The sequence below is a fragment of the Parambassis ranga genome, chromosome 15 (genome assembly GCF_900634625.1).
Source record: "Parambassis ranga chromosome 15, fParRan2.1, whole genome shotgun sequence".
Classification (NCBI taxonomy): domain Eukaryota; kingdom Metazoa; phylum Chordata; class Actinopteri; family Ambassidae; genus Parambassis; species Parambassis ranga.
In genome coordinates this window covers 18,833,875-18,855,878 of record NC_041035.1, presented here as the reverse complement: position 1 = coordinate 18,855,878, position 22,004 = coordinate 18,833,875, and the positions used below count along the sequence as shown (strand labels likewise).

Sequence of the window (22,004 nt, the reverse complement as noted above, 5' to 3'; positions counted from 1 at the left end):
AACTGAATGTGATAATGATGATTATCTGCTTTGTGGTTGGCTGAAACCGTGGATGTTTACCTGTGCTGCCGACAGTTAAACTTACTTTATTGTCTTGCTTTGAATTTAAGAAATCTGCAACGTTAAATATTTGGCTTTTTAGTATATTAAATCAGATGTTGAAGCAAGTTCCAGCGTCGAAAGCCTCTGAGTCACTGAGCTTTGTCTTTATCTAGAGCACAGGGAACAAGAAAGAAAGTTAAACAAAGACTCACATCAACACGTGACGCTTTGAGCTTCTTCCTAATGTCTCTTACTCCAAATGTGGCTGTTGAGCTTGTCCCCGAGCAGGTACAGCAGGGTCACCACCGTCATGTTAAAAAAGAAGAAGCCCCCCAACCCGGCGGCGCTGAAGAGCCCGAGCAGGGGATACACCCAGATCCCCACTGACACGTACACCCATATGATCCTGCAGAACATGTTTGGAGAGGAACAAAAACAAAAACCTGCTTTGTATCTGTCAGATTATCGTGTTTCTCGGCGTCAGGCACACATTCTACCCTCTGACACAGATATGGAAAAAATGCTGTAAACAACATGCTTGTGGTTTGTTCTTGAGCGGCAGCAGAACACATATATGAGCCATGAGGTGCTGGTTGTGTTGTGCGCCCTGCTGCACCGGACGAGTCCAGACCTGTGACAGCAGCTGCACAGCTGCACTCTCAACCACAGAAAAGCCCGTTCACACCCTCACAAAAGAGGCTTTACACTCATTTTAATGCTTATAATTAGATATTTAAGTACATTCAATGCACATATTGTAGTTTAAGTTGGTCTTAACCCAATCATACCAATCATGTGGTAAGAGTTTGTGTAGTTTTCTCGTCATGGTCTAAAACCTTCATACACATTAGAAATAATCATGAACATACTACAGAGAAATGAATGTAGCTCCATCATTATTGGTTTCTATGGGAAACGGCTGGACTGATTAAACTCCAGTAAAGGGTTAAAGCAGAATTTGTGTGTTATTAAATTCCTATTAAAGCTCTGCTGAGTCAGCACTTACCAAGATAAATAAGCCAATCCCACGACTCCCAGGGCGGCCAGCGCATGTCTGTTCTGAGGGTAGGTGTGCGGCTGCAGCAGCACCTCTCCGAGTAAAACAGGAAGTACAAGTGTGTGCTGGGAAAAGACAATTTAATTAAAGGTTATAAACACAGTGCTAAAAAATAAAAAAAAAATAAAAAGGATGTCATGGTTACACACCATAGCATGGTTCATCCAGGGAGGGAAGAAGGTGTCAATGTCAGCCGGGTAGACCAACTCTCTGTCGTATGCAAAGATGGACCAGAAGAGCAGGACCACAAACTGCAGCAGACATTAAGAGTTAAAGCACAGCATGACGTGTGGTGTTAGAAATGTGAGGTGGATTTTTCTCTCACCATGCCCACGGGAAAGGCGAAGACAGAGAAGAGCAGGTCTTTGCATCGGCTCAGAGAACTTGCCGCCTTTTTCCCGGGCTGCAGATCGCTCACAGCTGCCAGTCCAAAAAAAGTCATCTGCAATAACTGACATAAAACAACCACTGTTATAAGTCACACAGGTCAGCTCAGCTCAGTTCAGTAAATAAAAGTAATCTGCTCACCAAATTCAAAAAAGTGAGGTACTTCCACGGCCCCCCGTAAACAAAGATCCCTGGTGGGAGCTCCTCTCCGTCCTTAGCATAGATGCTCTGCACAACAAAGCCATACCAGCTGAAGGCAGCGATGTGAAACGCTCTCCTCAGAGCCGGAGTCATTCTCAAAGTTTACACTAAAATAAATGAACAAAGCAAACAGATGGTGTAAGTGTACCCTTCCCTTCAGATGGAGGAGTCCTTAATGATTAGTGGTAATTCAGCCCCCGGCTTATCATCTGCACGGAGACAAGAGGCCCTCTGTTTCTGATGGAGACCCTCTGTTTCATAACGGACTCACTGCAGCATGTGACACGCTGAGAAAGAGAGCTTAATCTGTTCCATAGTGTTTTGTAACAGAAGCAGCAGCACGTCAGTTCAAATGAGGTAAATCAGAGTTACATGTGGACACAATGACTTCACAATCACCATCAATCAAGAGCACGGTCAGCGCCTCCACTGAGTGTTTCCCGTCAGAAACAAACACATGACAGCTCAGATTTTGACCTCTCATGAGCAAAAAGTCTTCAAAGGTGGTGTTTTTTTTTAGCCCTGAAGGTGGCGCTAGGCTAGAGGATTTGAAAGCACCATGATGTAATGGAGACACATGCTCTTAGACAATCAGTGATGTAAAACCATAGATTATATACAGAGGAAGTAAAAACAGACCCTGAGAACTGGATTTAAAGGTAAGTTTGTGGTTTTGTCCGTTGTCTTTCACCAGTACATTATAACATCAGTATGGATGAACACAAACACAATATTTAAGTTTTTTTTTATTTACAAAATGCGACAGTGTGGAACTCTGCATACAGTTATAGGTGGGACATATTCTATTTAAGAATAAGAAGGTAAAGGTAATTCAAAAGGGTGATTCTGGCACTAATATTAATAAAGATAGACCCATATTTTCAGGTAGTTTTGGCTTTAAATGCATTTTAAAAACTTCATTATGCCTCTGAATGTTTTGCTTGATCTGTATGAAGGCACCCAGATGCATCCTGGGAAACTGTGCATGTGGTGAAAGACAAACAGTGAAGGCAGACCTGAACATATTCTCAGTATGTTTAAGCTGCTGTTTGTTCATGAGTTCCATGTTCAAGATAAGAAATAAGTCTATTTACAGCAGCATGGATCCACATTTCACCGGCGGAAGTATCAACATCTTGTGTTCATCATTCACTACTGTACAGTTTTACGGCTCTGACTACTTCATTGCACTTTACCCGTGCAGTCAGTGAAAACACGTCTGATCACACAGTGTCTTTGCAGGATGAAGATGAAGCCCTCCGTTGAACAGGACACGTGCAGGCTTTGCGGATCTGTGTCGTTTCAGTTTAACCCTTTAAAGTTCAGTGCCAGTGACGCTCCTCTGTGCCCTTTTTTATATTCATTTCAAATTTTCTTTCTACAGAATCTTTCTTCAGATTCCTTTCAAGGCGCCATCTGTCAGAGGAATAGAGATACACATCGGTTTAGTGAGGAGCAGATAAAGGCGTGTTTAATGTGCCAACAGGAGCAGGACCGGTGTTATATTCATACCTCAAACCGACTGTAGACCTTCCTGTCCTTCCTCATGCTCTGAATCCTCTCCAGCAGCTTCTCGCGCTCCTCGGACGACTTGTGCTGTCCTCTGCTGAACGTCCTCATCCCTCTTTCTTTCTCTCTTTGGGCTGTCTTGTCAGCTTCGTCCTCCTTCTCGTCGTCAGTGACCGGAGACTCTTTGGCGGCTTCGCTCCTGTTTTGGCTGTTGGCCGAGATCTGCTCCAGGAGCAGCTTTGTGTCATCTCGGAGGTTGCTGCTCGACAGCACGTTGGCCGTGGACGAGTGGTAACGGGACTGGCTGGACTTGGGCTGCTTGGATGTGACCTCCGTGGGGTCGGAGACGTTATTTTGTTTTACTGAGTCATCGGGTTTTTCACTGCTGGCAGATTCCTGGGTACCACTTGTGTCCTCAGGTATTTTCTCTGAGGCGTGGATTTCAGGAGCTCCTGATTCTGGTGTTTTACTCGGCGGATCAGTCTCTGCTGGGGCCTCTGAGGGAGGCTCAGCTGGGCTGGATGGGTGAGGTGGAGCTTCGTTTGTATCAAACATGTTGGTTTCTGCTTTTTTACCCTCGGGGGATAAAACTGATCCAGCCGTGTCAGTGAGAGGAGAACAGGATAGTGTTTCAGCAGGCGAGGGCACATCAGATCCAGTCAAGACTAGGCCGGCGGGAGGGGCTGCATGTGTTGGGGTTTCTGACTGAGAAGTTGAGTCTATATTTACATAGGAGCTTGTTTCTGATGGTGGATGCTCAGGTAGGGTAATAGTCTCTGTCACAGAACCTTCCAGAGCTGATATAACTGGCTCAGGTACAGAAGGACTCTCAGCTGTGACGTCGTATGACAATCCAAGACCCTCAGAACTCTCTGCACCAGCCTCGGGAAATGAATACATTTCTGATTCAGAAGATCCGGAAATACCTTTTCCTGCTACACAAACATCTGTTTCTGATTCTTCAGCGTCAGTCTGTGCTGTGGACTGTAATGGGAGCACGTTTGTCTCTGAACCAGCAGCACATACGTCAGGAGAAATATCAGATTCCACCTGTACAACGGCTGAGGGGATCGCCGATGACGTCAGCTGGGAAACAGAATCTAGGTGAGCCTGAGTGCTTGGATTCTGAGATTTGTCTGAAGTTTCCTCAGCTGATTTTGGAGGTTCTTGTGCAGAAGAAGTGACAGATTCCTGCACTTCACTTTTATCAGCTGGGATGGTGTCACCTGGGATGGTATCAGAAGAAGAAGAAGCAGGAGTGAGATCAGAGGTTTGTGGTAATGGCTCGACGACGTGGTCAGAGCTGGTTTCTGCCTCAGGAGGACTTGAATTTGAGGATATCTCCAGTGAACTGGAAGCGATAGCGTTAGGTTCCTCTGAGGTAGAGTTAAGGTGTGAACTTTCATCGGTTCTTTGAGCAGGTTGACAAACACCGTCAGGCAGACGTGGATCTCCTGCACGCTGAGGAGCTTCAGCAGAAACAGGATGAGTTTCAGCAGAAGCGTTGTTTTGTTCTTTCTCACAGCTTTGGGGGGTTCTGGAATCTTCTTTACTGCCGTCAGACGTCTCCCCAGCGCTCTCTGCAGCAGCAGTTCTTTCTAATAAGCCATCAGTCGTGTGTTCTTTTGCCACATCGTCCTCCTTTTTACCAGCGGTGCTGGTTTGAAGAACTGCTGGTGGTTTCACTGGACTCTTCCCTTTGCTCTTTTCAGCTTCTGCAGCTTTGCGTTTTGCCGCCATCTCTTTGAAAAACATCAGCCTCTGATCAGGATCGCTCATATCCACAAAGGATAAAGTGCTGAGCAGAGGTTTATCTGGCTGCACCTGCTGATCAGTTCTGGGTAGCTCAGCTTCAGCGGGTTTGGGCGGAGGAACTGATGGTGTAAGATTAGCTTGATCTGCGTGTTGCAGCTGAATTTCTGGAATATTCTCCGACTTTTCCTCCTTTGTGGAGTCTTTTTCGTCTCCTTTGCTGCTTCCATCGTCTGGTTTGGATGTTTCTGCAGCTGAGTTATCAAAAGTGTTTGACTTTATGTAGCGACTCCATTCAAAAGGTTCTCTTGTAGCAGACCGCCGCTGTCCCAAAACATGAGAGACAAATGGGAGCTTTGTCTGTTCTGCTTCAGTTTCCTCCTCCTGCTCGGAGGTTTTGGGATCTTGCTGATCCATAGAGCTGAATATTAAGGATGATCTTAGCCTGGAGCTCCGTGGTTTCGCAGCGTTGTATTTCCTGCGGAAAGAGTCCTCTCTTCGGAGGCCGATGGTTTTTGGCTCCTTCTGCTCTGCCTCCTCCATCTTGTCCCCTTCCGTTGTAGATGATGATGACGGTGTAGGTGAAGGTGACGGTGTAGTTTTGGTTTCTGTCGCCGGCACAGCAGGCTCATCAGGCAGCTTCTTCGGCTGCTCTAGGACGGCTGTTTTGACGTAACTTGGCATCTGACTTACTCTGGGCACTGCAGGAACCTTGAACTCTCTGACATTAGGGATTTTAGTAGATGGTAATTCAATGGCTGGTGTGGGGTGAGTGGGCTCCTCCAAAGGTTCGTGGGCCTGAGGTGGACCTTCATCTGTGGGGTTATCATACGCACTAAGGAATGAGCTAATCCTCCAGTTTCTCAGCCCTCGTTTCACCATCGGATCTTTGCGTTCGATGTAAGGCTCCTGGAAAAATGGTTTCTGGTCAGTTGTGTTTGAGGGTGTGGGAGACGTTTGACAGGCGTACGTCTGACCTAGACTCAGCCTTCTCGGGTGAGATGAACCAAACGGTAAATCCGCTGCAGGCAGTAAGTTCTCTGAACTCTGGTCAAAGTCTCGATTTCTGGTGGATGATAAATAGTTCAGAACAGGGTCAAAGTTTTCACCCGGGTGCATCTCTGGTGGTACACCGGGTTCAGAGTACTGATCAGTTGAAAGATAGTCCTGGTTCCAGAACTTGTCATAGGAAGTGTACTCTGCTTCAGGTCCTGGGTAAGGTGGCTGCCCCCTGTGAAAATGCCTTCCCTGGGTCTCAGAGTCTGGAACCTGTGGCTGTAGGAACGGGAAAGAGTATCTACCTTGAATGCCTTCGGCGTAACTGTGGCGTTTAAAGGCGGGATTGTCCATCATGGCAATCCTGGAGGGGCCCTGATCGAAAGGCGGATCCACGCGTGCCTGCTGTGAGGGAAACCTGCTGTACAAATCTGCAGGGCCGCGCAGGGACTCCTGCCTTTTAAGGTGCGCCATCCTCCAATCTGCATCCATTCGCTCATCTTGGGGAGGTCTCCCCCATTCATCTGGATTACCAGTGTCCAGTGAGAGGAACTTCCTAGGCTCTCTGTACAGTAAACGTCTTTCGCTCGGGTACTGCCTCTTTTGTAAAATGCTTAAGTCTTCCACTGGGGCGAGCACATTTTCAATCAGCAGCGGTTGGGATTGAGCGTACAGAATCCGAAACTCCTCATCAAAGGTGGACACAAGCTGTCCGAGGAACAGGTGTGCCATGCAGCGGTGCAGCTTCTCAAAGGACCACATGAAGCTGGACAAAGACACAACAACGAAGGGGGCATTAGAACAAGCACTGCATTCACATGAGTGTGTGGAGTGACTTAAAGAGCCTCACCTGTAGTTTCCGCTCAGCACAGCCCTGCAGTCGGTCAACAGGAAGCGATCCATCATCTGACCTTTGAAGGATTTCCCTGAGCGGCACTGATACGTGATGCCGGACACAGTCCTCACACGCAGAAACTGCAAGACACACAAGACACACAAGAAGATAGTAAATAAATGCTAGTAACATCAATCCAAGCTAGGTGGCAGCATTGGATTATCACTTTAAATGTCCACATTTAGATTCCCTTTAACATGCAGTTTATTTTTTGTCTATAGGAGCACATTTGAGGCACAAATGTTCGAGCTTTTATCACAAAATATTTCAGTTTGCTCAATAATTTCTGATAATAATAATTCTTTCCATCCAGGCAATGTGACGTTTGGAAAGAAGAGGCCGGTGTGCTTCCTTTTTTTGTAGAAATGTGTCACATTTAGCAGCAGCTGCAGTGACGCTTGTGTCTGTGAGCTCTTCTTTGTGGACAAAAACTACAAAGCTGATACACTTTTCAACAAAATATCACAAAAAGGCAAAAAGCAAGTCTAATTTCTAGCTTCCCTAGCTGATTTATTTAAAATCTGGTTGCAACATCTTTCAATACGGGTCACAGATGCACACTGTGATAAAAGGGCAGTACTCACTGGGATGTTCTGCAGTACTACCCTGCAGTTGGACACCATGTTGACAAAGTGATGTGCGTTCTGCTCGTCCAGAATGATGTAGACGGCCACATTCCTTGTGGCGGCATTGAGAATATCCGCAAACATGTCAACATCAGTGAACATGTCCATCACTATGCCGATGACCTGAGAGGGTGAGAACCAAAGGGTGAGAAGTGATGTGAGAATAAAAACGTTTTTTCTGAGTGACCGAGTGAGAGGTCAACCTGCTGAGCGTTCTTGATGAGACGTCTGGCCTGCTCCTTGATGCTCGGCATGTCTGGCTCGGGGGGGTTGACCAGAGTGGTGACCTCGGTGGGACAAATGAAGGGATGCATCTGAGGCCATCCGAGGTCCAAACCCGGCGCGTCCAAGTCCGAATGAACGGGCCAGTAAGTGTCTGAGGAGCCATCTCCCCCGGTCTCCAGGAAGTGCTGCTCGGGGTGGCTGCTGCTCTGCTGAGGGACCTGAACAGAGTCCTGGATGTACTGAATCTCAGGCGTGGACAGAAAGTCCACCACGTCGGCTTTTTGGAGGAACTGATAGTATCCTTCCAAATCCTCCTCGACCAGTGTGTCAATAGCCAGGCGGTACTCTTCCCGATAGTGAGGAGGGAGGTAGTTGGGGTCCAGAGGACTGTCCCCGGCGGAGGAACACTGAGAGCGACGCGCCATGCTGTCGTCCTGGGAAGACACAAGGACACAAACAAGACGTAACATAAACCTCAAAACCATCCTTTCAGCGTTTATTTATTCTAGTTCTTGCACTTTGAGTTAGTTGCTTGTAAATCACTTTGTATTGCATCATATTGTTTGTAATATACCATATAACAAGGCTTAACTGGCTGATTGATCATGTATCCACCTAACAATCCAGATTCTGCACGTGTTTAAAAGCACTAAGGTCACTTTATAACCCTACAGCTGAACTCATTGAATAATTCATTAGTACATAAAGATTTTATACAAACATATGCAGATGTTTACATGCATTAGTCCTCCTGCAGAGTTCTGTGTTGTTGTTGTTTTAACATACATTTGTCAAGCAGCTTGTACTCCAAATGTCCAACATAACCTGTACAGGCTTACGTTTTAACAGGAGTGGAGTGGAGTGACCTCACACCACAACCCACCGACAGAAGGACACTAATACAGATAATAATAATAATAATAATAATAATAATAATAATAAAGAAATATTAAATAAAGAGCTCCGTGTCAGTGTTTATTTGTGTTTATTCATTTACAGAATGTGTAATAATGTGTAGAATTGTGTAATAATATTTATTAAAGAGCTCTGGGTGTTGTACTTATGGTTGATTTGTCCTCATTAAATCACTTCAGTTTTTATTATTACAACTATTGTTTATATTTTCTACTTGAATAAATATTGATTCATATAAACTTGAAAGTCTGAGCTAATAAAAGTTATCCAATGAATGGAGGTTGGTTTCACTCACTAAAAAAATCACTTGATAAAAACAGCGTGATTGATCTGCTGTGTGTGTGTGTGTGTGTGTGTGATCGATAGGCTCTTTATCACAGTTATAATACTACAGCAGTGGAAAAACACAGACAGTGAATGGGGGGAGATGGAATCTAACCGCAGGATGGATGGTTCATGGGTGGGGCTCCTCCCTCTGACCAAACACCACAGGCTCCATTTGCAAGTTCATGTGAAGGAACATAATTAAGAAACTAAAACAACACGATTAAACCACTTTAAAGTGGCTTTAAAACACCGCATGGCTGCTAAGTCCCAACGTTTCACTCCATAACCTGCGGTTTATCTAAAGTTGTTGTTGTTCCGACGCCTGTCAGCGCAGGTCTGACACATGTTGAACCAGAACACACACACACACAGACAGCAGCGGACTCACCGCACTCTGGTGTCCAGCCCTCAGTCCTCTCCTCGGTGGAACTTTCAGGCCGTCATGTCGCTTTTCCTCTCCGTGTTTTCTTCTCCTCTCAGCGGCCCGACGCTCTGCGCTCCTCTGCTGCCTCCGTCACCCGCTCAACCAGTTTCCTGTCATGCTCCGGGCATGTTGGAGAGCGGTGTCTGAAGCGGAGCTCCAGCAGCACACAGGCAGAAAAACTGTCGACAAACTTCAGGCCCCGCCTCAGCTCACTTCTGCTCTGCACTGCCACACTGTGTGTGTGTGTGTGTGTGTGTGTGTGTGTGTCAGCTGAACTCTGCACATCTGTTATCTGACTTACTACAGCTGCTATCACCTGAGACTGAACAGCTTAGTGGGTCATTAAAACTCCATCACACACACTGACGTGTGTTTTCTCCACAAATCTTTAATAAGAATGTTCTTAGAAGCCATTGACGAGACAACAGGAACACATACAGAGGCTATATAAAGACACCACAACACGATGACAACTTAAGACAAAAATATTGCAGCTAAAAGATGGAATTTATCCTCCGTACCAGTAGGTGGCAGTAGTCTGTATTCCTCATTTAAAAAAAATCACAATAAAGTCTTCTGTTATCATTTTCCAATCTTCCTCCTTGAATAAAGATGAATGAACTGCTCATGACATCACCCATATGTTATGTATTCTATAGGAGGTTCTAAGGCCCCAAATCAGCAGCTGCATCCTTTAATAGTCTAGATGGAAATAGGGGTCCACGCGCATGAGGCTTTTTTTATGCCACCTGATTTTTTTTCATCCTTAAAGTGTCTTTTTTCAGAATCTGCCGGGTACCAAGCTGAAATAATGACCCCAGATTTTTAACACTTTACTGCATCTGACCCAAGCCCAAAAAAATCAGGAGGAGCCACCATCACATACGATGATGATGATGATGATCAATATGATCTTAAAATAGACACAAAGAAATAACAAGTGGTGGGAAAAAAGCAACAGAAGCACTTGAGAAAATAGATAGTTGGTCCTCCACACATCTTTTACACATTTTCTGCTGTTTTTGTCCAGAGTCAAGATATAGTTAAATGTAATAAATAATGATTCCATTGAATTCCTTGGGTCAACATTGTATGGGAAAATGTGTTCATTTGTCACTGTGAGTTGTTTACATCACGTTATACCACTTTCTATATCATTTTTACATTTTCCTGGTTTGGGTTTGGTGCAGTAAAGGGTTAAAAATAAAGCATTTGAGACATTATTTCAGCTTTGTACCCAATATGATCTTAAAATAGACACTTGAATGATAAAGAAATAACCGGTGGTTGGAAAAAAAGCAACCAATGCACTTGAGAAAATAGAAAGATGGTCGGTCCTCCATGCATCTTTTACACATTTTTTTACTGTTTTTGTCCAGAAACAGATTCAACATATAGTTAAATGTAATAAATAACTTTTCCATTGAATTCCTTTGGTCAGCGTTGTACGGGAAAGTGTGTTCATTTGACTCTGTATGTTGTTTGCATCAAAGGTTACGCCACTTTCTGTATCATTTTCCGATTTTTTGGGGCTTGGGTCAGATGCAGTAAAGGGTTAAAAATGAAGTCATTGGGACATTATTTCAGCTTGGTACCCGGCAGATTCTGAAAATAGACACTTTGAGGATGAAAACAAATCAGGTGGCATAAAAAAAGCCGGGGGGTGCGTGTGGACCCCTATTTCCATCTAGACTAGGCCACATATTGAAGGCTCCTTCAGATGTGTCCTTCTTCCCTCACTCTAATGAAGGATGCATCCTTTGCGGCCCAAACATATCCCTGAATTAACTCCTTGTGCTCTTTACTTTACATCAGACTCCACAAACAGCCAAACAGTAAAGTATGAATGTAAATATTGACTGCCGGTTGCTAGGCAACGGGAGCAGCTCATTGTGACAAACAGGAAGTCTTCAGTCCACAGACTCAACCTTCCCCATTTAAAAAAAAAACAACACCACTTTGTGCGACCTCTGCGGTCTACGCCTGCGAGGCCTGAGCCTCTAAAGGACGCCGTCTCTGAACACGTGGGACACGTCTTCAGAGCAGGTGGCTCAGGAACCTCCAGAGTCCGACTGTAGAGAGAAATATAAACTGTGACTCCAGCACTACGCTGCCGTCTTTGGTCTGCACTGAACGTGTGTGTTCTTACTCTGTCTTTATCTGTCTGTACTAGAACCTTGTTAGTCAGACATAAAAGGGTGGAGACCAAATCTATACGCATTATGAGAAATCAACCATAATCATCATTAACTTGGTGGATAATTAACTGTTATATGAGTAGTTATTATAGGATTTACTGTGGCGTTAGTGCAAAGGTTAAAAAGAAGCAGAGGAATGAGATCAGACAACCAGCAGTGTAAACAGTAGCTGGCACCTTATGTAAGCAAAAGTAAACAACCTCAAACTTCCCAACAGACAATAGGAGCGCTGGGTGAGGAAGATTAGCGTCCTTTAGTGAAGGTGCAGTGGAGTAACACAGAGGAGGACGACACCATTTCATGCTTCATTAACAGTCTATCCTGAACCATTTATGTGATTAAATGACTTCACCGCGCTGCCTTATGAGGAAACAGGGTGAAGGCCACGAGGGATTCCAAGACAAAAAGCGAATGTTTAGTTAAACCCTGAAAGGAGAGAGAGAGAACGTCCAAATACAGTCATTTTCTGTGGAGGGGTTGCTTCACGCTCCCTCACAGACCTAAAATAGCAGAGTCAGGATGAAGTGTGATGTCACTGAACTAAAGGAAGTGAAGCAATGTGAAGCTGCTCGAGTGAAGACTTGAAGACAATCCCTCATTGTTTCCCCTCAGGCACCACCCAAAGCACACAGAGGAGCCGATCACACTTCATCTTCACTCGCTTTACACATGGACTGCTCCTTTTTCAACACACATTTGTTGCCATGCCCTCTGGCTCTGTCACAGTTCTGACTGTGAATCATAAATCAAGTTTCATAATCAAGCTTGTGATTTTCTTCTTATAAAGTTGACAGTTTTTCTAATTTCTTTCTTTTCCTGCAAGTTTTTTTTATAAATTGGCATTTTCATCTCATAAAGTTGTAGTTTTTTTTCTTAAAAAGTCAAAAAAGTTGTGTATCTTGTAAATTTTGTGTGGAAATTTGTGAATTTCGTGAAGTTTTTTCTTGGATTTTTTTTAAAACTTGTGATTTATTTCTAGTAAATTCTTGTAAATTCATGAATTTTGATCATAAGTTGCTACACTGCATACCATTGCATCGTGCTCACTGGTTTGCAGTCGTGTCTTCTGGGCTGCGGACTGACAGCTTTGATTATGAAACATGAACAGAGCTTCATGAAACAGCAGCAGGAATGTGTGAACCCCACACACACAATGTGCAGCTGCTGTGACTCATGAGATATGCACAGTGTCGGCCAACTGAACAATTGTTGTTTCAAGGAAACAAAGACGCAGTATTGGTTGTGTTAAACACAGAATATTAGATGTGTCCACACACAGAGGCTGCACACAGTGCAGACTGTATGAACACACAGTGCAGACCCAGCCTCTGAACTGTGTGTGTTCTACGGGACGCTAAATGAGAATCGACTCATTCAGAAGGACGACTCTCTGTGACTTCAAAGACGACCACAAATTGTTCTACACGTAAAACTTGAAGCAAAACTTCACCTGAAGGGTGGAGCAGCTCCTTTGTTATGTGGTTTGTTTTAGACATGCATGGCCTCAGGTAGAGCATTCGTAACTCAGAGTTTTTCCTCCTGTATCACCCCAATGTTGAAATGTGGAGAAGATTTTAAAACCGCAACAACCTGCCACTCAAAGCTCTCCCCTGTAGACACTAAATCAGGTCTTACCGGGCTGTAAACGTGCTTATCTCTGCTCTATAGATGCACATTTTAGCATAAAGGAGCCTCAAGTGGCCACTGTTGGAACTGCAGTTTAAGTTTGAGTTTATTTATTGGAACAATGTTCAATAACATTAAGCTCAAAAGAACAGAGAGGCTTGCATGTTGGCGACAATACTAGTAAATTGATGTTCAAGGACCTCCTGCTGCGTGGCTGCAGAGCTTTTCCCAGTTTTAGAACATCACCATCATTTTTTGTTCGTTACTAACACGTCCCAGAACTGTTGTGTTGATAAGGAGAAGGTAGGAAGAGGAAGAGAGAAGGAAGTAGGAACACAAAGAGAGAGAGGGAAGCTGCAGAATCCATCTCAGCAGAGGAAGAGGAAGTCTCAGCATTTCCAGAGGAGATGAGGTCATACTGATGACTAGGACTATCTGATTTGATTACGGATCGAAGTGTGAGAGACCACCTGTATCATCAGAGGAAAGTCCAGCTCCTTTCCCCTGGACCCCACGTCACAACACTCACACCGGCTCAGACCGTCAGCACATCACTGGTGGAGAAGAGACATAAGCACACAGGTGAGACATAGACACCACTACAGACTCCTATCAGTGCACTACAGCAGCAGCAGCAGGTGTGCATCTGATTTGACCATGAATGAGGTTTCTATTTTCAGTGTGTGTGTGTGTGCTTGTGGCACAGGAGTGACAGCTATTTGGAACATTTGCAATCAATCAGCAGCTCTGTGCTTCAGAAAAGGAAACAGAAAGATGTGATAAGGTGAAACAAAGGCTTCAGACACCTGAGACATCCAGAACCAGTTCTGACCCCACCCAGACTCTTGTTGGTTGAAGCATTCCAGAGGACAGTGTTCAGCGCTGCATCCTTTACAGACACAGGCTGGACGGAAAGTCCACGATGACCATCGGCCTGCTTTACATTTTTGCAAAGCTGCCGTGCTTAAATTGACTTATTTTACTGTATGTGCTTGAGTTATTTTCAGGTCCATTGTACTGTTTCCTGTGTCACATCCTGCAGCTGGAATGTCCTGCATTGAGTCATGGACACACGTCCTCCATTCTTGGATAGATCATGCATGACCTGCGTTGCCAGAGTGAGGTATAGCAAACATCTGGAATCAATAAAAGCACAGTTAATATAGAGAAATGTGCAGTGATGTCATAGTGATGTCACTTTTTCTGGGTGAGCCTGCAGACCTCTGAATGATTTAATCACTGAATAAAACAAACGCAGGTTTTGGTGTTTCCAGTGTCTGTTTCCTTAAGTCTGCTTCTGTGTTTAGCTGCTTCATGGCGCTGACGTCGTGCTGGCAAGGGGTCAAAGAAGCAGCACAACAAGCTGCTGAGCTGTGCCAAGTTAGCTCTCAGGGTTTATACCTTTGGTGTAAGTTACACTGAGTGAAGATGTTGTCCCAGACCGTGGTGGGATTAACAGCACGGAGGAGGATAACAGGTCTAGTATTATGTAACTGCAGGAAAGAGTGAGCTCAGCCTCACCTAAACATCAACAAACGCTCTGTAAAGGTCAGATAAAACTTTGATTTGACATTCGTTTAATCTACGTTCTTATTTATTTATTCATTTTTAATGTAGGGTAGAAACCTCAGCTCAGTTTTGATTTGCATAGTCCTTTGTCAGCACTCTTAAAGCTGAAACTAGTTTCAGGTTCGACTGCGTTCAGTGGCTCTGCCTCACTGTGATATCCAAGCGGCGCCGCCCCCTGGATGCCCTCAGAGGATTTCAGCCTGTTGAGGTCATCCTTCCTGAGGCCAAAACACTGAAACCTCCCCAGCAACATGATTTTGGCCCCTATTGTAATAACAGATTGTAAATGATCCAATAGACAGACAGAAAATCTCTCAGAGAATATTTGGATTTTTGCAGATTAAGGCCGTCCTGCTAAAACGTGCCACGCCAAAAAACAAAGTCATATGCGGTGCTGTGAGGAATGCAGACACAGCCACAGCCAACTATGTGCATGGTTGAAGATTCCAGTGAAGCCTTTGAATGGGAATGTGCAGGAAAAACACGTGTACACACTGCAGCAATGTCTCAGCAGTATTAAAATGGTTTAACATGTTAAAACATGCAAAATAATAAAATGTATTCTGAGTATGCATCAACACAGATTCTCCCATCTTGAGTGAGATTGAGTCATATTTGGATTCACAGAGTCAATTTGTGCATTATGAAAGCTACACAACAATCAAAGTAAAGATGTGGCTGCTGTTCTGAAAGCAATTCCGACCTTTGACCTCTCTGCAGACCTTGGTGAAGATATCTTCCCCCTGGCGACAGTTACCTTTACCTCACTTCTTTACAGCCTTCAGGCTACTGACGTAATTTATTACCTCGGAGCCTTATTGGACGTTGTAAAATGTGTAAAATGGTACATTCCTGAGATATCTCTGGCATTGTGTGTCAATATGAAGAGATCATACAAAAAGCTGCAGGCCAAATTCACCTAAAACTGATGATAGATATTTCATATAATTTATTGTAATTAATTAGACCATTAAAGGTTTTTTCTCATTTTGATTTTTCCTATAAAATCCTAAATTATTTTATTTATAGTATTAAAAATAAAAATAAAAATAAAAATTAAATAAAATATTGTTTTAAATATTTTAATTTGAATATTGTTTTTTTAATAGTACAATATAACCTAGAACAAATGTGTGTCATGATTTAATGTGGATAACTAGGATAACTACTTGTTTTGCCCTCTCGGTCGTTTTGTGGCGCTGTGCTTCATGTTTTTACAAGAATTTCACCAACGAAGAAGACGAATGACATCCGGTTCACTACGCACTACCGTTGACGCAGACCCCGCCCCCTTCTCCTCTCCCCGCGCTGCCATCAAAGATCGTGTATTGGGCAGAGGATGCATCACTTCGTTGAAACAACACGGCGGATCATACAGGAAGCGTCATTATTGTATCATAAGACAAGCATGATATATTTTTAACATTATTACACATAACTGTTTAATTGTGATAGTACTGTATGAAAATAAAACATTAGCAGCTAGTTTATAACGTTAATGTTTTAGAGTGCAGTTTTGACATTTAAGGATGGAGTGAGACGTCACTATTTGTTTTCCTCCTCTCTGATTACATGCGTGCTGCTGCTGTGCACAAGAGGCGATGGTTCAGTTAAGCCTAAAAATATACATTATAATCCTCATTTGTGTATATTCACAGCCACCGGCTACAGTTTAGGGATCTTTACAGGAAGTGCGCAGCACTGTAAACATGGCGGGGGTTATCCGGAGGCTAGACGAGACTGTTGTCAACAGGATTGCTGCAGGAGAAGTTATCCAGCGTCCTGGCAACGCGGTCAAAGAAATGATTGAAAACTGGTAAAAGATTTAGCTGCATGATAAAGTCCTAATATGGAAGCTAATATTAAGGGTTCTCAGTGGTGGGACGAATACATGTGCTGCTGTATTGTAGCAGCCATCATTGTTTACATCTCGTCTTGCCCCCCGTCCACCTGACTAGTAGCTGCACTTTGTGTTACAGTCTGGATGCCAAGTCCACCAGCATCCAGGTGACGGTGAAAGACGGAGGACTGAAGATGCTTCAGATTCAGGATAACGGCACAGGCATCAGGGTGGGTGGCAGGGGCGTCCACACAGGGGGGCGCGGTGGGAGACAACAGTCAAAGTTCAGAGGTTCTCCTCATACAGATGATGCTTTTTGGATGCTGATTGATCTGTAAATCTCAAAAAATCTACAAATTGTTATGGTAAATTGAGAATTACAGTGTAAGGAAATATTTTTATATATATATATATATATAAATAGTCTCTTCTTCAGCCCCTGACAGTAGGGGCCCCTGGTCTAGAACAGCAAAGATCTGGATCATGAACCATGTGTCCCAGTCCGGACTGTTGAAATTCAAATTATTGGTTTAAAGTTCAGCACTGAGTCCAGGTCTCAGACTGCCCTGATGTAAAGATTTGTTTTGGTCTTATTGTTGTTTCAGAAGGAGGATATGGAAATCGTGTGTGAAAGGTTTACTACCAGCAAACTGCAGACGTTTGAGGACCTCACGTCTATTGCTACCTATGGCTTCAGAGGAGAGGTGAGCAGAGTTCCGAGCAGCCGTATGTTGACGGACATGTTGTTGGACTGCGTGTTGCATTTGTTTTTCTTGTCTGCAGGCTCTTGCTAGTATAAGCCACATTGCCCATGTGACCATCACCACTAAGACAGCCGATGCCAAGTGTGCTTACAGGTACCTGTACACAACAGTAGATCTACAGAAGCCTCGTTGTCAGAGCTGTCTGATGTTTTGTCGTGTCGTTGTTCAGGGCCAGCTACAGTGATGGCAAACTTAAAGCTCCTCCCAAACCGTGCGCTGGCAACCAGGGGACACAGATTCTTGTGAGTGCCTGGAACATATTCAGTATTAAACACTGAAGGTTATGGGGCGCTAAAGGAGTTCTGATTGGCTGCAGGTGGAGGATCTTTTCTACAACGTGGCCACCAGGAGGAAAGCTTTAAAGAGCCCCGGTGATGAGTACTCGAGGATTGTAGAAGTGGTCAGCAGGTCTGAGACTGCGTCCCATGTGACTCCTACATACATTATTTTAGCAAATGTGTCAATATTTTCATGTGTCTTTGAAGGTATGCGATACACAACTCAGGAAAGAGCTTCTCTGTTAAAAAGGTGAGATGTTTTTTTTGACACAAATCCAGTTTCTGTCTGTTTTTATTGACCCGTCTGTCTTATTCCAGCAAGGGGAGACAGTGGCAGATGTGAGGACACTGCCGAACGCCTCTGTGGTGGATAATATCAGAGGAGTGTTTGGCAACGCAGTCAGCAGGTATTTCTGAATCCTCTTGAGTTCTGCTCAGTTCTGCTGTCATGTGACCCGTCTGATGCATGACTTGCTCTGTGGTGTGTTCCCAGAGAGCTGATCGAAGTCGGCTGCGAAGATCAGAAGCTCCATTTCAAGATGAAAGGCTACATCTCGAACGCAAACTACTCCGTGAAGAAATGCATCCTGATCCTGTTCATTAACCGTGAGTATCACAGGAATGCTTACAGGACACATGCTAAAGAGGATTTAACCCTGTTTAAGTGATGTGTTAAATGGAGGTTGTTATGTCTCAGATCGTCTGGTGGAGTCGAGCGCTCTGAAGAAAGCGATTGAGACTGTTTATGCTGCGTACCTGCCCAAGAACACACATCCGTTTCTGTACCTCAGGTAACGCCCGTCCTGACCTCCAGGCCGCCCACCTGACCCTTCTGTTATGCTAACAGCTGCTTTCTGATGGTCCACAGCTTGGAAATCGCTCCACAGAATGTCGACGTGAACGTTCACCCCACAAAACACGAGGTGCATTTCCTGCATGAGGACAGCGTCATCGAGAGTGTACAGAAACACATCGAGAGCAAACTTCTAGGCTCCAACTCCTCACGTACATATTTCACTCAGGTATGATGTGACTGCAGGAGATCTCTGTGTTTTGTCGTCCCAGCATCGGTCAGTATTTCTGTGTGTCTTTGTTTAGACGTTGTTGCCAGGGCTGCCGGTCTCAAGTGGCTCTGAGGTGAAGGCCTCCAGCACCACATCCACAGAGTCCACTGAACGAGTGTACGCACATCAGATGGTGAGGACTGACTGTCGGGCGCAGAAGCTGGACGCCTTCCTCCAACCAAAAGAGAAACCTCCTCCTGAGCCTGAGCCGGCCAGGCCCAGCTGCAGCTGGGAGAACAAATCTATCGAACCCGATAGTGTAGAGATGGACGACGCAGATGACGCAGACATGCTGGAGGCCCTGGCTGAGCAGGAGGCCGAGCCGCAGATAGGCGAGGAGGAAAGCAGCAGCGCCGGCGATCTGGATGTTCAAAGGTGACTGATTTACTTTCAGTGGATGAGTCAGTAGCTGACACAGATGTGGCAAGTCAGATCAGGACTGGGCGTGAGGTATGATTGATCACACGGAGTGAACATTGACCCGCAGCAGATGAGTTGTGCAAGAGGAAGAATGTAAACATGCATGATCTGGCATGGATGACGTATTTCTTTGGACCAGGCACGTAGATAAACCACGGTCTGTTGAACTGCTACTGAAATTTAGGTTATTTATGTTATGCTAGTTTAGTGTGACTGTATGTCGTAATGACAGGTTTTTAAAGGTTGCTCCACTTTTCTTCTACAGGAGTTTTTTTGTCTCATTTACTCCGTGGTTCAGGCTCGTTCTGCTCTGCTTAAAGATAAAATCCAGACTATTACAGTAAACTAGGCTAAGCTAAAGCTATGCTGAGCATCCTATGAACATCATCCTCAACCTGCATGAAATTATGGCAGCATAATTTCAGTGTTTTTCACTGTGTTACAGCAGAATAATAAAACAAATGCATGATCCAGCAACACATAAGGATACAAACCAGCTTCATTCACTAATAGCTCCCCTCTGCCCCCAAGTGGGCAAAGTCATAATCTATGCAGTCCTAACTTTCATTCTATCAAGACAAGATTACCTGCTGCACATTAAGTGTAAACGTTTATGCGTGTTACTGTGAAGCAGGAAGCGACCGAGGAAAGAGAAGGAGGCGCAGCAGCAGGAGGAAGATAAAGACGAGGACCTGGCGGCTGTGGCCACGCCCAAGAGACGAGCGATCAAACTGAACAGCATCAAAGAGCTGAGAGCTGAGATCACTGAGAACACACACAAAGGTACAAAACACACTGTTTATGAGACTTTCACATGAGAACAGACGTGCTCTCTGTCTAAGTTTGACTCCAGGGCACTGCTTGTTTCCATGACGAGCGCTTGTTGTTGTCACGTCATGCTCTCATAATGGAAAGAAAAAAGGATCATGCAGCAGCGATGGCAGATTTCTATTTATATGACTCAAATATAGAACCACGGGGATCATGGAGGCCCTTTAAAGATACACACACAGTGGTGTAGGATTATTTTCTTCTGTCTGGTATGGTAGTCTGGTATGGACGCATTTGTCTCTCCAGGTCTACAAGAAATGCTGCAGAACCACTCCTTTGTGGGCTGTGTGAATCCACAGTGGACTCTGATCCAGCATCACACCAAACTGTACCTGCTCAACACCAGCAAGCTCAGGTCAGAGCCACAGGAAACACACACCAGACAATTTAACCTGCTGCTCCAGGACTCATTTTGCTCTTCATCTCTCTTACAGCCAGGAGCTTTTCTATCAAATACTCATCTATGACTTTGGGAATTTTGGTGTGCTCAGACTGTCCGTGAGTATAGTTCACATTGTGAGTGATTATAATAAATACTGTGCAGGTTTTAATGGCTGTCTGTGTGCATACAGACACCAGCTCCACTTTACGAGCTGGCCATGTTGGCCCTGGACTCTGAGGAGAGCGGCTGGACCGAAGAGGACGGCCCTAAAGAAGGCCTGGCTCAGTACATAGTGGACTTCCTGAAGAACAAAGCAGAGATGCTGGAGGATTATTTCTCCATGGAGATCGATCAGGTCAGCAGGGGCACAGCTAGGACCTTCCTTTTCCACTTTTACATAGAATATGTCACAAAAACTGTGTCTGTGACAGGAGGGGAATTTAACAGGGCTGCCACTTCTCCTGGATAAATACACGCCTGTCATGGAGGGTCTCCCCATGTTCATCCTGCGCCTGGCCACTGAGGTGAGGTCCTCGATTTGTCTTTATTAATTCAGAAAGCTCAATCTGAAGGCTTCTATGATGATGTTGTGCAGGTAAACTGGGAAAATGAAAAGGAGTGCTTCAGAGACTTCAGCAAGGAGTACAGCATGTTCTGCTCCATCAGGAAGCAGTACATCCTGGAGGCGGAGCCAGGAGAGGAGCAGGTGAGGAGACTTTTCTTCTTCTTCTTCCAGTGTTATCAACAAAGACCTGAAGTAACAGACGTGCTGGTTTTAGGATGCCGAGGCGAACTCCTGGCGTTGGAAAGTGGAGCACGTCATTTTCAAAGCTTTCCGAAACCTCTTCAGTCCTCCGAAGAGCTTCGGTGAGGACGGAACGGTGCTGCAGATCGCCAACTTACCAGATCTGTACAAAGTGTTTGAGAGGTGCTGAATCCGATGATCACAACAACCATTAATGCTGCTCTTTTTTGTATGATGTAACCTTTGAGTTGTCAATAAATATTTAGTATGAAACAACACATCTCATTAATGAAAGACACGACTGTGTAGAGTACTCGCGCTCTGAATGGTCTATTTAAATGTGGAGTCTCCACATGGATTTCTAAAAGTAAGACCTCAGGATGTGCAGCCAGGAAAAATAGAATTGGGTCACGAGTCCCATAACGATCTCCAAAAGTTGCCAGCATGAGCTTGACTTTTATTACTCCTACATTTCCCCTGTCAGGCTGAGCAATGTGCGGAGGGATCAGCACTCTGTGTGAAGGACATTAACAGCTTTGCTAACGCTTCCAAATATCCACAAGCTCTTAACACCTGTGTGAGCCTGGAAAATATAACAAATGACTAAATAACCAAAACTCTACCAACGGCCATAGAAACCAAAGAGTGGAGACAGAAAACTAAACTAACATGATCCATTTACCCCTGTTCAGTTGTAAAAGAATCCTGCAGATGGCAGCATTTAGTACAGTATCAGTGATTTTGTCTGACCTTTTTGCACGTGCTGTCTTCACCAGTTTGTGATGCGTTCAAAAGCTTGTGGCTGTGTGGGACATCCTGATCGTTTTCATGCAGATACAGCAGCATTATTCTGACTCCACCTGGTCCCTGAATTCCAGCAATTTGCTCTTAACTAAAAGATGAGAACGACAGCATTATTTTCTAAGGCTCT

General features: G+C 44.6%; 3 protein-coding genes across 5 annotated transcripts; 1 reads left to right on the top strand and 2 right to left on the bottom strand.

The window, feature by feature from the left end:
- Nucleotides 1-73: 73 nt before the first annotated feature.
- LOC114447004 (androgen-dependent TFPI-regulating protein) lies at nucleotides 74-1,837 on the bottom strand. The gene is made up of 6 exons (XM_028422957.1): nucleotides 1,628-1,837; nucleotides 1,425-1,550; nucleotides 1,249-1,350; nucleotides 1,049-1,164; nucleotides 297-448; nucleotides 74-211 (listed from the first exon to the last, which is right to left on the bottom strand). Exons 1-6 carry the CDS (start codon nucleotides 1,778-1,780, stop codon nucleotides 192-194), a joined length of 669 nt encoding a protein of 222 aa, XP_028278758.1. The 5' UTR covers nucleotides 1,781-1,837; the 3' UTR covers nucleotides 74-191.
- Nucleotides 1,838-3,066: 1,229 nt separating this feature from the next.
- Nucleotides 3,067-9,703, bottom strand: fam83ha (family with sequence similarity 83 member Ha). Its single transcript, XM_028422956.1, has 6 exons — nucleotides 9,321-9,703; nucleotides 7,669-8,124; nucleotides 7,424-7,588; nucleotides 6,795-6,919; nucleotides 3,200-6,710; nucleotides 3,067-3,103 (listed from the first exon to the last, which is right to left on the bottom strand). Exons 2-6 carry the CDS (start codon nucleotides 8,113-8,115, stop codon nucleotides 3,092-3,094), a joined length of 4,260 nt encoding a protein of 1,419 aa, XP_028278757.1. The 5' UTR covers nucleotides 8,116-8,124; nucleotides 9,321-9,703; the 3' UTR covers nucleotides 3,067-3,091.
- A 6,408-nt stretch (nucleotides 9,704-16,111) lies between these two features.
- mlh1 (mutL homolog 1, colon cancer, nonpolyposis type 2 (E. coli)) lies at nucleotides 16,112-21,346 on the top strand. Of its 3 annotated transcripts, none has more exons than XM_028423922.1 (19): nucleotides 16,112-16,565; nucleotides 16,729-16,819; nucleotides 17,195-17,293; nucleotides 17,373-17,446; nucleotides 17,523-17,595; nucleotides 17,670-17,761; nucleotides 17,839-17,881; nucleotides 17,950-18,038; nucleotides 18,125-18,237; nucleotides 18,329-18,422; nucleotides 18,500-18,653; nucleotides 18,730-19,070; nucleotides 19,747-19,898; nucleotides 20,193-20,301; nucleotides 20,381-20,444; nucleotides 20,519-20,683; nucleotides 20,760-20,852; nucleotides 20,924-21,034; nucleotides 21,108-21,346. In XM_028423922.1, exons 1-19 carry the CDS (start codon nucleotides 16,459-16,461, stop codon nucleotides 21,261-21,263), a joined length of 2,220 nt encoding a protein of 739 aa, XP_028279723.1. In that variant the 5' UTR covers nucleotides 16,112-16,458; the 3' UTR covers nucleotides 21,264-21,346. The 3 variants fall into 3 exon arrangements, with proteins under 3 accessions (XP_028279723.1, XP_028279724.1, XP_028279725.1); XM_028423923.1 differs by having other exon boundaries at nucleotides 16,117-16,565; nucleotides 19,750-19,898; XM_028423924.1 differs by having other exon boundaries at nucleotides 16,516-16,819.
- Nucleotides 21,347-22,004: the final 658 nt, after the last annotated feature.